Source organism: Mastigoproctus giganteus, chromosome 2 (assembly GCF_048544385.1).
Source record: "Mastigoproctus giganteus isolate SK-2022 chromosome 2, ASM4854438v1, whole genome shotgun sequence".
In the NCBI taxonomy this organism is placed as follows: Eukaryota; Metazoa; Arthropoda; class Arachnida; order Uropygi; family Thelyphonidae; genus Mastigoproctus; species Mastigoproctus giganteus.
The window spans coordinates 83,672,979-83,688,040 of NC_143576.1; the positions used below are offsets into that span (position 1 = coordinate 83,672,979).

At 38.3% G+C, this 15,062-nt stretch overlaps 1 protein-coding gene across 1 annotated transcript in view; it reads left to right on the forward strand.

Annotated features, from left to right (window-relative positions):
- Window positions 1-15,062, forward strand: part of LOC150089378 (poly(A) RNA polymerase gld-2 homolog A-like) — a 191,111-nt gene that overhangs the window by 45,040 nt on the left and 131,009 nt on the right. Inside the window, exon 3 of the mRNA XM_090368554.1 lies at window positions 1,709-1,889. Within this exon, the coding sequence (XP_090224680.1) occupies window positions 1,709-1,889 (181 nt within the window). The remainder of the gene's footprint in view (window positions 1-1,708; window positions 1,890-15,062) is intronic.

The window sequence follows — 15,062 nt, forward strand, 5'->3', positions numbered from 1 at the left end:
ACTTTACTGTATCATAGAAGGCTTTCTACTGTTTTCTGGTAGAAAGCTAGTTGTTTGTGCTCATTCATCCTTTAAGTTCATCAAATAATTAATTCAACTAATAGAGAGGGACCAACTTGGTATTGCCCTAATTTTGTGTTTCCATTCATTCCAAAGATGTTTTCAAGTCACAAACCTATTTGTGACAAGGAGCATTGTCATGTTGTAAATTACAAGATAGTTGCCATAAAACTCTCACAATCACACAGAACTAGCACATACAGAACTGTATAGACCGTCAGTGGGATACAGCATTTGTGGTTCAATATGCTGTATTAGTGGACCTAGTCCATACTATGAGAAATACTTCCATACTGTGACAGTTTGTCCATTTACCTTCATAGTTGGGAAAACAAACACTCAGTAAGTGCTCTTCAAGCATTCTCCTTACACAAAGATGCCCATCAGGCTGGAAGAGTGTGTAGCGTTATCCATCACTCTACAGGACCAATTTCCATTGATTCACAATTTAGGCCCACTGTGTCTTGCACCATGCCAATCAGCACTTTTGTTTTTGTTATGTGTTAGGCATGCAGGCAGCAGATTTCCATTCCTTGTGGAAACACTCACAGGTTTGCCTGTAGCCACTTCCAGCTCCAACTTGGATTCTGTATGTTCTGATGGTTAGACGAGGTAATCAGCCACCTTAAGGCATGTTGGTTTGTGTCACTCAGCATTCTCTCTCTCTCTGTCTCTCTGTCTGTCTGATAATTCTTGAGTCATCTCTGGACTTTTTGTTAGTTGTCACTTATGAATGTTCAGTACTTCAGCAGTGGCATGCACATTTTCTCCACTTGACATCTAACCATCCTACTCTTTCAGAAACTGTTAGCTCATTCTTTGTGCTTGTTGTTTGGCATAAATGTTTAAAATGAATTCCGGACTTTGGCTGTCTCCTGTTTTTGCAATTTTCATTAATTAAGTAGGGGCCCGAACATGTTCTTTGCCTCCAGGCCCGAAAAAGGGTAGCTACGCTACTGCCTTTAAAGCAGTGTAGGTGACACAAACCAACTAAATCAATATTAACTGGAAAGAGATTAGGATACCCCCTCCCCACATTTCCTGACATTTTTTTTTTTTTTTTTTCGCAAATATAACACTTGGGCCATGCCAGCTTTTTTCCTGGTTTAGCTCTACATCCTCTCTATCAGTACTGCTCCCTCCCTTACTGGCATGACATGAGAATAAACTGGGAGAACAGCACACTCAGCACCAGGAGATCCACTATGTTACAATATGCTGCTTCTGTGGCCTCAAAAGCTTGGAAAGAATTGCAGCTCAGAGAGCAGCTACTTATTAGTAATTCCTGCATAACAATTCTCAAATCGATCAGCAGCACATAAAGCATGCCAGAAAATCAAGTGTCGTACCTGTTAGAGATTTTTTCTTATCAGCTTATTTTATCCCGAATAAAAACTTTTTTACACTTAATCTTCCTTCCGACTTGTTAACTACGTTTTCTAGTGTAGATGAGCTTTGTTTCACAGAACTGGATTCATAACATAAGTTATTATACAGATATTGACACCTTTATTTAAGTTGTTTTATAGTCTTTCATGATAAGTAATTCTATCTCTTAAGTTCTTTCCAATTTGTTATGCTAAATTTTTCTTAGGATTTGTTATTAAAATAAATTTATCCACTGTTAAAATGCATCATTTATTTTTAGGAAACGAGAACCCAGTTCTGGTTGTTCTTATCGTCCATCTTCACACCGACCATATACATTTAGGAAAGCTAAATATTATGGATACAGTTTCAGCAGCCATATTAAAGGATTTGATCCTGATTATCCTATTAGTCGACCACCTGTATCTCCTCATCTGCTCAGTGGTGATGAATGGCAAAAAGTAAGTACCCAAGTAGAACCTTGAATAAATTGGTATTCTACATAATGCCTAGTGTTTCTTTTAGCCCCTGACTTCCTTCCTTTTTGAATATTTATTTATTGGGATATAATGTACCATTTACTTTGTTATTTATCAACTGTGGTACATTCAATAAAGATTTATTTATTTTCTGCAGAGTGGAAGATAAAATTTAATTTACTTTTGTTTTTGATTGGAATTCAAATAATGGGTAATTAATAAATGTTTTAATTAATGTTTTGATACACCACAAAACTTGGATATTGCAAGATTTTTGAATATTCAGTATATGTGCTCAGAGGGTGATTTACAAAAATTATTTTTCATGATATTAGTATTAGTTGTGAAAAATTATGCAAGAAAGCAAGCTTATACGGCATCAGCAAAAAAGCCAACACTTCCCATATTATCTGTCCACTTCTAACAGTTTGTCTAGTTCTTCCCTGAAGGTATTAGCATTAGTAGAGGCATATGATGCAAGAAAGCAAGCTTATGCAGCATCAGCCAAAAAAAAAAAAAAAAAAAAAAACTTCCACTTCATCCCTCCGTTCGTTCGAAATACCTGTCCAGCTGAACCTTAAATTTATTTAGGCTATCAACTTCCACAACAAGGGATTGAAGTCTATTCCACCAACCAACTACCCGCTGCCTAAAGGCAAATTTCCGCACATCTATCCTACATCTGTCTTTCCTCAATTTGAATTTATGCCCTCTCAGGAGATTATTCTGAGCAAGAGGCAGTATCCCATCAGCATTGAGCATGCTCAAGCCATTCAAGGCTTTGTAGCACTCAGATCACCTCGCCGGTGCCTAGTCTCCAGACACTAATTTGCAAAACTTAAGCCTTTCTTCGTAAGAGCAATCCCTCGTTCCGTTCACTAACCTTGTTGCCCTTCTCTGTACTCGTTCCAGCAGCTCTACATCCTTCTTGAAATGAGGCCTCCAGGCCTGTATACAGTACTCAAGGTGCGGCCTGACCATTGCCTTATACAAGGGAATAATCACCACCCTATCCCTGGTAGAAAAATTCCTGTATATCATTGATAAGACACCATGAGCTACTCTTGCAGCCCATCTGCACTGCTCAGAGAACTTCATATCCGCCTGCACAATTACCCCCAGGTCCTTTTCATTCTCTACCACTGTCAGTGTAGTACCACAGAGTTGATACGTTGCTCTGGGGTTGCCGTTTCCCATATGTAGTACTTTACATTTGTCAATGTTAAACTTCATTTGCCACTTCTCAGCCAATCTGCTCAACTTTTCCAGATCCTGTTGCAGCAGCATAGCGTCAGTAGTGTCCTTAACAACCCTGCCAACCTTTGTATGGTCTGCAAACTTGGACATTAAGCTTGATATACCATCATCAATATTATTTATAAATACAGAAAACAACAATGGACCCAACACTGAACCCTGAGGGACTCCACTAATAACATTAGTCCACGATGAGCAGTGTCCATTGATTACCACTCTGTCTTCTGCCACTCAACCATCCCTTTATCCATAGCAACAATTTTACTCCAATGCCACACCTCCAATTTGTGCAGCAGTCTTCCATGTGCAACAGTATCAAAAGCCTTTCTAAGATCCAAATATATAATATCAAAGTTATTCCCTGCATCCAATTCTTTTGTGACTACATCATAGTATCCAATCAAATTGGTCAGGCAAGACCTTCCCTTAACAAATCCATGCTGTGTCTGAGCTATAACTGAATTCTTGTCAAGATGATCCTGCAGTGCTTCTTTAACCAGTGCCTCCATTAATTTTCCTGGAACAGAAGTTAAACTAGCAGGTCTATAATTACTTGTCAGCCTTTGATCCTCCTTTGTGAATTGGGGTTGCATTTGCACATCTCCAGTCTGTGGGTACCTCCCCTGAGTCCAAGGAAGCTCTCATAATTATGGCTAACGGATTGCTTACTTCCTTTGCTGCCTCCTTTAACTGGATAGATAACTGGATAGATCCCATCCACCCCAGGTGCCTTTCTTGTATTTATCTTCAACAATTTCTCCTCCATTTTACTCTCAATTATTACAAGATCATCTAGCTCACTGTCGGTGTTTACTTCATCTATGGCATTCCCCTTCCTGAATAACTCCTCATGTGTGAATGTAGATGCAAAATATTGATTTAGTTTGTTAGCTACCTGAGCAGAATCATGAACATGAACCATCGATATCAAGTAGACCAATCTGATTCATCCCCTTCCTTCTAGAGTTTCTTAAGTAAAGAACTTGCTGTTTTTCTTTGCATCCCTTGCCAAAGATTTCTTGTAATCTGCCTTTGCCCGCCTAACCTCTTTTGTAAATTGGTCGCAGATCAACTTATATCTATCATAGGCTTCTGTGTCACGTGTTAATTTATATGTATCCCATGCATTTTTCTTTTCTGCCATATGTCTCATTAGTTCATCTGATATCCATTTGGCCTGAACCTTGAACAATATTTCTTAGTTGGTATGTAAAGCCTAGTAGCTTCCAAGATAAGTTCTTTGAATGCTTCCCATTTTGAGTTTGCTGTTGGTAACTTCATCAGTTGGTCCCACTGTGTAGAATTTAAATACTGTCTCAGACCATCATAGCCTTTACGAAAGCAATAACCCTTCCCTTTACCCCTGATGGTAGTTATCTCCTTGAGTAAATCCCACTTCAGCACACTGTGATCACTGCCACCTAGTGGTTCCTGTATCTGCAGATTCTTAATGCATGAAGAATCACTACTGATAATCAAATCAAGAGTATTGCTCCCTCTAGTTGCCTCCTGAACATGCTGATTTAGAAAACAATCATATAATAAATCCACAAAAGCCTTGCTAGTGTGTGAGTGACCAACTCACAAATTCCAGTCAGTATCTGGGAAATTAAAATTCCCCATTATAAGACTCTCTGATTTACTGGCCCACTCTATTTCCCTGTACAGTTTCTTATTATACTCTTCAGAGTCATTAAGCCTATAGCACACTCCTACTCTCAATTTTGATTTCCCAATGCTTATGTCACACAAAACTGACTCGACACTGCACTGTCCAGCGATGTCGACTGGCTTCACTTCCTTGAATTTTATGTGTTTCTTATCTAATAGCATAACCCCTCCTCCCTTCCTATCCTGTCTATCCTTTCTGTAGACGTTGTACTCCCCAAATTCCAGTTCTGCATTACTTATATCTGTGTGACACCATGTCTTTGATATCCCAACAATATCCGCCTTTGATACTTTGAGCAATACCTCAAATTTATTTACCAAACTCCTAGCATTGGTGTACACGCAAGTATACATGCACCTGCTCGTTTTCTTAGCTACCCTAACACAACCCATGTGTTTACTTGTACCCCAATGATTCCCAGCAGTCTCTGAAATATCCTGCATCTTATTTTCCAGGCTGCTGCTCATTCCAATAGAAGCAGTGCAAGAATCACTTTCACCTCTCCCAGCTGCTACTGTTAATCTATTAGTCCTTGTATCCCCCCAATCTAGCAGTTTTCCGACCCACCTAACACTGCCTTGATAGCATCAGCAAACATTCTTGCACCCTTTCTTTTTAAGTGTATCCCATCCCTGTAGAAGCAGTCTCTCCTGTTAACAAGTACAGACCAGTCTGAAAAAAATTCTACCCCTTGAGCCTTGCACAATCTTTCCAGGGCCAAATTCAAACTACCCACCACTACAACACCACATAGGACTTTGTTCCTCTTTCAATTACCTCCTGGCTGAAGACATTTCTGCATATATTTTATTTCTTTTTTTACTCTATTTGAAGTATATGGTGTATGTTCTGGAACCATCCTCAATTTCAATTTATGATCCCCTCTAATATGTAGTCTGAGCAAGAGGAATGATTCCATGAGCCTTGAGCTTACTGGATCCATTCAAAACCTTAAACACCTCAATTAGATCTCCTCATAGGTGCTTAGTCACCAGATGCTGCAGTTTGCAGAACTGAAGCTCTTTCCAGGTAAGAGCACCCTTTTCTCCCCTCACTAATCTCGTTGCTTTTGTCTGCATATCAAAAGATCTACATCCTTCCAAATATGAGACTTCTAACCTGTATGCAATACTGAAGATGTGGTCCAACCATTGACTTATATAGTGGGACAATTACCTCCTTATCCTTGCTGGCAAAATTCTTGTATATCATTAACAAAACCTCATGAGCTGTCCTGGCAGCCTGTCTGCACTGCTCAGAGAACTTCATATCTGACTACACAATTATTCCCAGATCTTTTTTTTTTTTCATTCTCCACTACTGCACAGTTAGTACATTAATCTGGAATTACTGCTACTCATATGAAGTACATTCCATTTGTCAATGTTAAACTTCAATTGTCATTTCTCAGCCCATCTGCCTAATTTTTATAGATCTTGTTGCATGTACCAACCTTGATTACTGTCATTAATAAATACCAAACCAACTTTTGTAATATTTGCAAGCTTAGACATTAAGTCTGCTATACCTTCTTAAATAAATACTGAAAACAGCAATGGACCTAGCACCGAACCTTGGACTCCACATATGACATTAGTTAACAAAGAGCAGTATCCATTGTTAACCACACTGTCTTCTGCCAGTCAACCATCCCTTTATCTGTAGCAGTAATTTGTCCTTAATGCTACACTGCTACAATTTGTACAGCAGTCTTATGCATAACGTTATCAAAATATTTCCCGAAATCCAAGTACAGCAGACTCTCGATTTACCTAGATCGGATTAACTGGGACACTTCAAGATTCCAAATATAAAAAAAAAAAAAAAAAAAAAACAAAAAAAACAACCAGAAATCATAAAATTCAAATAACAAATGGAATAGGTATAAACAGATGTTTTGCAAGTCATAAATAAGCGACATGCGGCATTATAAGTATCATTGGGATATTAGTGTACCTGTTATCTTGCAACCCCACTGTCTTCACACCAGCCACTCAAAAAAAGAAAAAAAGAGAACAAATGTTTAGTTTGTTTTAGTGCGAGTTGGTTGTGACGATTGTTATTACGTTGCACCGCAAAAAGACAATTTTGTTTTGTTATTTATGTCAGGGATGTGAATTTTTTTTTTTTTTTTTTTGTTTAGAAATTGGGAAAATTATGGGTAAACGCAAAAGAGTTGCGCTTTCAGTTAAACAAAAATTTGAAATTATTCAAAAGTTTGAAAACGGTGCATCCATTAAATCTCTAATGAACCGCTATAATGTTGGTGACCAAACCATACGCAACATTGTAAAAAATATAGTAAAGCTATAGACTTAAAATCAACATTGCAAAAAATAAAGGGAAGCATTGTATTGGACACGCCAGTAGTGCGTGATAAGTTTATCTATTGCCGTATTTTTTTATGTAGGTTGCTGAACCTTTTTCGATACTGTAAGTCCCCGTCTTACGCAACTACGGATTTACTGGATTTATGTAATTTTTTTTTTTTTTTTTTTTTTTTAGGATTGTAAAATTTAAAACAAACAAACAAAAAAAAATAAGCAATCAATAACAATGATCACTGCCTGCAAAAATTGCACAAGTGAGACACTGAGTAACAAGCAAAAAAATAGGAAAGAAGAGAAGATTCTAACAATTTATTTATGGTTTTTTTTTATGTGACTGAAGATTTCACCATAATAACGTAAAAACACACAGAATTCCAGCTATCGGTATTATCACAAATACAATAAGATCGAGTTTACTACCCGTTTATAATTAGATGCACGAACAGAAAAGTCCAGTAACACGGAAAGTGAAAATTGTTTTTATTGTTTTATGGTAGTGACCTCCAGAAATGTGCTTTAGCAAAATGTGAGCTCTTGTGGGGTGATAATAGTGTTTTCGCCTAAACCTTGTGAATTTCATTTTGACTGTTATCATGGTGCTGACTAAGAGAATAAGTGACAGTGCTACTAGTAAATCTACCAACAAAAGGAAAGCGATCGATTTGGATCAGAAAATTAAACTAATAAGGATGTATGAAAATGGTAAAACATTAACAAGTATTGCGTGGAATTCAGATTTGTCAATAATAATATAGTAGCAGTATGTTACTAGTCATTCCCAAGTTACGTAAAACTCGACGAAGTAAGAAGTCCTGGAACGTATGTCGGGGACTTCTGTATTTTTGGATTAACCGGGAAATCGATTATCCGGGATTTGTTTTTTAAACCGAGAGTCTACTGTATATGATATCAAAATTATTTTTTGCATCCAGTTCCTTTGATACTGCATGTAGTGTCCAATCAGATTGGTTAGGCAAGCTCACCTGTTAACAAATTCATACTCTGACTGCATTATAAGTGCATTTTGTGTAGGTGGCTGTAATTATATCATAATATCCAATTATACTGGTCAAACAAGATTGCTTCTTAACATCGGAGCTGCCATGATGGTCAATTTGACCATTTGACTATTTTAAATTGTTGCAGCCTTTTAATTACTGAAGTGTTGAGTTGTTTTTGGCATTTTTTAACTTTCTATTAACTTATAGCATGTACAATTGCAAATAATTATACACACATTTTTATTTTAAATTTTAAAAGAAATATACCTAAAATTATACCTGAAACTGTCAAAGCAGTCAATTTGACTGTGTGTAAAATTTTGATAAAATTAGCTAATTTTGTACAGTGTATCAACTTTTTGTATTTATTTACCTTATGACAAACATTTGTGATTCAAATCGCCCTATGGTTTGTGCAACTACATGTCCAGATGCATATGTATGCACACCTGCGCATGCCACTTCACGTCTGAATGTGTAGGAGTCACTACCACATGTTGCTCCACTGTGCCATTTTAGTTTAGTCTGGGTGAAACTTTATATGTGGAAAGGTATTTCAACGATTTTTACGGTGCTAGTTCAGTTGTGTTACTAAAATGATTTTAATGATTTTCTCAGGAGCACATTCAAAAATGTCTAGAGAAATTAGAAAAGCTATCTGAAAATGAGTCTAGAGTGGAGTTGAAATTAGAGTAGAAGAAAGTGAAAAATGGATTCCTAATGAAGGGGCAAGGAATTCAATTGTAGTGAAAATAATACTTCTGATCCTTATACATCAAGCGATACTGTAAATGATAATACATGGCATCATAATTGGAAAAACTATGTATCTGTTAGAGGGCAGCAAACATAATTCAAAATCTGGGCATATATGGGAAGTTATAAAATCTGGTGGTCCTTCAGCTGGACGTGCACTGCAAAGGAATGGAATTCACGACAACTCTGGGCATAACTCTTTATGCAAGACGAAATGTGTATATGGATTCTGTGGTAAGTGCGTTTTGTTTATTTTTAGACACTTTAATGATAAAATATATACAGAACTGTAATGAAATTGAAGTGTGAAGACAACTGAAGAATAATGATTGGTCTGCATCCATTCAAGAACTAGATGTTGTTATCTTACAGAGCATATGGTGCTAGAAATTTATAACTGGATAGTTTGTGGTCAACTGTATTGGGGGCTTTGATTTTTTTTTATTATTTAAAAAAAAAATTTTTTTATGATACAATGTCATGTAATAAATTTGATAAAAATTAAGTGGTTCATAAGATTTGACATTCCTTCTTCAAGGAAGGGCGTGTCTAGGAAATGAGAAATTTGCTTTAGCTTCAGAAATGTGGTGCAAATTTATTTCCAACTGTAGAGCTTGCTATATACCTGGAGCAAATATAATAGATGAGCAACTATTTTCAGCTAAAGCTAGATGCCGATTTGTCCAGTATGTGGCCAAAGAACTAGACAAATTGATTGGCAACTGACACAACTTCAAAATATCTACTGAATGGCTTTTCTTATTTAGGAAAACGCACTATGCATCCAGCTAGTCAACCACTTTCTGAATATTTTGTCCTAAAACTAATGGAACCATTTTTGAATCAAGGTATAAATATAATCACTTATAACTTTACCAGTTATGAATTGGCAAAGAAATAAAAGTCGAAAAAATACTACTATAGTGGGAACTGTGAATCATGCTCGTATAGGAGTTCCAACAGCCATATAACAAAGAAGGCAGAATTATATTCCACTTCGGTTTTCAAACTTGATGATTGCACTCTGAATATCAGGCCAAAGCAAATAAAAATGTCATTGTTGAGTACATGTCATACAAGCGTTGCAACAAGTAATGGTACAAAGAAGAATCCTGACACAGTATTATATTACAACAAAACAAAATATGGGGTTGATGTTTTTGACCAAATTGCTAAAAAATATTCAACAAAAGCAGGTTCATGTAGATGGCTCATTCAAATATTTTATAATATATTAAATCTTGCAGTAATCAATGCTTGGATTATCTATAAAGAAGAGACAGGGAACATTATGAGTGGGAAGAGATTTTATATTTAATCTAGCTGAAGAACTCAGAAAAGAATATATAGATTCACAGCAGCTGAAACCAGTAACAATAGTGGCTGCATCAAAAATCTCAACAGGTCTGCGCTTGTTAACAGGAGAGAGTGTTTCTACAGGATGGGATACAAATAAATAGAAAGGGTGCAAGAATATTTGCTGATGCTATTTAGGCAGTGTTAGTTGGGTCGGAAAACGGTTAGCTTTGGGGATACATGGACTAATAGATTAACAGTAGCTACTGGCAGAGGTGAAAGTGATGATTCTTGCATTGCTTCTATTTGAATGAGCAGCAGGCTGGAAAACAAGGTGCCGTGGGTGATTTCAGAGACAGCTGGGAGTCATTGTGGAACAAGTAAATACATGGGCTGTGTTAGGGTAGCTAAGAATAAGAACAGGTGTATGTATACTTGCATGTACACCAATGCTAAAAGTGTAGTAAATAAATTTGATGAAATTTAAGTGTTGGTAAAAACATAAAAAGCAGATATTGTTGGGATATCAGAGACGTGGTGTCACACAGATATAAAGAATGCAGAATTGGAATTTGGGGAGTACATTGTGTACAGAAAGGATAGGAAGGGAGGAGGGGTTATGCTGCTAGTTAAGAAACACAAAATCTAAAGAAGTGCAGCCAGTTGACATGGGTGGACAGTGCAGTGCAGTGTTGAGTCAGTTTGGTCTGACATAAGCACTGGGAAAGGAAAAATGAGAGTAGGTGTGTGTTATAGACCAAATGAATCTGATGAGTATAATGAGCAATTGTGCAGCAAAATAGTGGACCAGTAAATCAGAGTGTCTTATAATGGGGAAATTTTATTTCCCAGAGATTGACTGGAATTTGTGGGTTGGAGCCACACACACACACACACACACACACACACACACACACACACACACACACACACACTAGCAAGGCTTTTGTGGATTTATTGGATGATTGTTTTCTACAGCAGCATGTTCGGGAGGCAACTAGAGGGAGTAATACTCTTGATCTGATTATCAGTAGTGATTCTTCATGCATTAAGAATCTGCAGATAAAAATTTGCACTGAAAAACTGGTCATATGCACTAAAATGCTAATATATGCACTACAGTTTTTACATTTATTACAATTAATTGAACCACAATTTTTGTATTCAACATGCATTCAACATTTAAGGTAATAAAACAGTTTATGAAAAGTTTTAGCATCTTTTTTAAAAGTTTTTCCCTTTCAAACTTACACCTGGAATAATTTTTGTTACAAAACACGATAATGTACAGGGTGATTCACTACCAGTGTGACAAACTTGCAGGAGGTGTAGGAGGCACAAAGACGAATTGGAATCGCATAGCATTGCAGGGTCCGAAATGCCTTCGTCATGCGGTAGAGGACGTTGAACAGGAGGTCGCATGAACAGTCAGCATTTGCGAACCGGTTCCCGAGGCAGTAGGATGGACGAGTATTCAAACATTGAACTGGCCGACATTCACCTTGCGTATGGAGCTGCGGACTGTAATGGACATGCTGCTCTGCGCTTGTATCAGGAACGTTTCCCGCACGGGTGTGCTCCTCCTCATACGATTTTCGCACGTGTGCACAGAAGGTTACGTGAGACTGGTTGTTTTATAAGAGGTACCATGAATCAAGCGCGAACGACGAGGACGCCAGACAATGAGGAGAATGTCCTATGTCTTGCAGAAGGCAATCCAAGTATGAGTACTTGAGTGATAGGCCAACGATTGGGTATTTCCCAGTCCACTGTATGGAGGATACTGTCAACAAAAGAGTAGGAGACTGGCGGAATTACTTAGCAAGTACAGGTCACTGTTGAAAAAAAGCCGTGAATTAGGGTTGAATTTGAAAGTGTCTGCAATTCTGCCCAGACACGATAGGAGGGAGTATATGATGAGAGCCTTGTCAATCAATTCGGCCCTGGAGGGATTGTGCAAGGCTCAAGGGGTAGAATTTTTTTCAGCCTGGACTGTACTTGTTAACAGGAGGGATTGCTTCTACAGGGATGGGATACACTTAAATAGAAAGGGTGAAAGAATTTTTGCTGATGCTGTCGAGGCAGTGTTAGGTGGGTCGGAAAACTGCTAGTTGGGGGGGATACAAGGACTAATAGATTAACAGTAGCCACTGGCAGAGGTGGAAGTGATTCTTGCACTGCTTCTATTGAAATGAGCAGAAGCCTGAAAAACAAGATGCAGGATATTTCAGAGACTGCTGGGAGTCATTGCGGTACAAGTAAACACATGGGTTGTGTTAGGGTAGCTAAGTATAGAAACAGGTGCATGTATACCTGCGTGTACACCAATGCTAGGAGTTTGGTAAATAAATTTGATGAATTTGAGGTATTGCTCAAAACATCAAAGGCAGATATTGTTGGGATATCAGAGACGTGGTGTCACACAGATATAAGTAATGCGGAACTGGAATTTGGGGAATACAATGTGTATAGAAAGGATAGACAGGACAGGAGGGGAGGAGGGGTTATGCTATTAATTAAGAAACACATAAAGTCCAAGGAAGTGAAGCCAGTTGACATCGATGGACAGGGCAGTGTCGAGTCAGTTTGGTGTGACATAAGCATAGAGAAATCAAAATTGAGAGTAGGAGTGTGCTATAGGCCTAATGACTCTGATGAGTATAATAAGATATTGTACAAGGAAATAGAGTGGGCCAGTAAATCAGAGAGTCTTATAATGGGGGATTTTAATTTCCCAGATATTGACTGGAATTTGTGGGTTGGTCACTCGCACACTAGCAAGGCTTTTGTGGATTTATTGGATGATTGTTTTCTACATCGGCATGTTCGTGAGGCAACAAGAGGGAGCAATACTCTTGATCTGATTATCAGTAGTGATTCTTCATGCATTAAGAATCTGCAGGTAAATGAACCACTAGGTGGCAGTGATCACAGTGTGTTGAAGTGGGATTTACTCAAGGAGGTAACTACCATCAGAGGTAAAGGGAAGGGTTTTTGTTTTCGTAAAGGCGACTATGATGGTCTGAGACAGTATTTAAATTCTATACAGTGGGACCAACTGATGATGTTACCAACAGCAAACTTAAAATGGGAGGCATTCAAGGAACTAATCTTGGAGGCTACCAGGCTTTACATACCAACTAAGAAATATTGTTCAAGGTTTAGGCCTAAATGGTTGTCAGATGAACTAATGAGACATGTGGCAGAGAAGAAAAATGCATGGGATACATACAAATTAATGGGTGACATGGAAGCCTATGATAGATATAAGTTGGTCTGTAACCAAGTCACAAAGGAGATTAGGCAGGCAAAGGCAGACTATGAAAAATCCTTGGCAAAGGATGCAAAGAAAAACAGAAAAGAGTTCTTTACATATTTAAACTCAAGAAGGAAAGGGATGAATCAGATTGGTCCACTGGATATTGATGGTTCAACAGTTGAGGATCCTGCTCAGGTGGCTAACAATTTAAACGAGTATTTTGCATCTACATTCACGCATGAGGAGTTATTCAGGAAGGAGAATGATGTAGGTAAAGTAAACATTGGCAGTGAGCTGGATGATTTTGTAATAACTGAGAGGAAAGTGGAGGAGAGATTGTTGAGGATAAACATAAAAAAGGCACCTGGGGTGGATGGGATCTATCCAGTTATATTAAAGGAGGCAGCAAAGGAAGTAAGCAAGCCCCTAGCCATAATTATGAGAGCTTCTTTGGACTCAGGGGAGGTACCCATAGACTGGAGATGTGCAAATGTAACCCCAATTCACAAAGGAGGATCAAAGGCTGACACAAGTAATTATAGACCTGTTAGTTTAACTTCTGTTCCAGGTAAATTAATGGAGGCACTGGTTATAGAAGCACTGCAGGATCATCTAGACAAGAATTCAGTTATAGCTCAGACGCAGCATGGTTTTGTTAAGGGCAGGTCTTGCCTGACCAATTTGATTGGATACTATGATGTAGTCACAAAAGAACTGGATGCAGGGAATAACTTTGATATTATATATTTGGATCTTAGAAAGGCTTTTGATACTGTTGCACATGGAAGACTGCTGCACAAATTGGAGCAGTGTGGCATTGGAGGCAAATTGCTGCTATGGATAAGGGGATGGTTGAGTGGCAGAAGACAGAGAGTGGTAATCAATGGACACTGCTCAACGTGGACTAATGTTATTAGTGGAGTTCCTCAGGGTTCAGTGTTGGGTCCGTTGTTGTTTTCGGTGTTTATGAATGATATTGATGATGGGATATCAAGTTTAATGTCCAAGTTTGCAGATGATACAAAGGTTGGCAGGGTTGTTAAGGACACTACTGATGCTATGCTGCTGCAACAGGATCTGGAAAGGTTGAACAGATGGACTGAGAGGTGGCAAATGAAGTTTAACATTGACAAATGTAAAGTACTACATATGGGAAACAGTAACCCCAGAGCAACGTATCAACTCTGCGGTACTACACTGACAGTGGTGGAGAATGAAAAGGACCTGGGGATAATTGTGCAGGCAGATATGAAGTTCTCTGAGCAGTGCAGACGAGCTGCAAGAGTAGCTCATGGTGTCTTGTCAATGATAAAGAGGAATTTTTCTAGCAGGGATAAGGAGGTGATTATTCCCTTGTATAAGGCAATGGTTAGGCCACATCTTGAGTACTGTATACAAATCTGGAGGCCTCATTTCAGGAAGGATGTGGAGCTGCTGGAACGGGTACAGAGAAGGGCAGCAAGATTAGTGAATGGAACAAAGGGTTGCTCTTACGAAGAAAGGCTTAAGTTTTGCAAATTACAGAGTCTGGAGACTAGGCACCGGAGAGGTGATCTGATAGAGGTGTATAAGGCTTTGAATGGT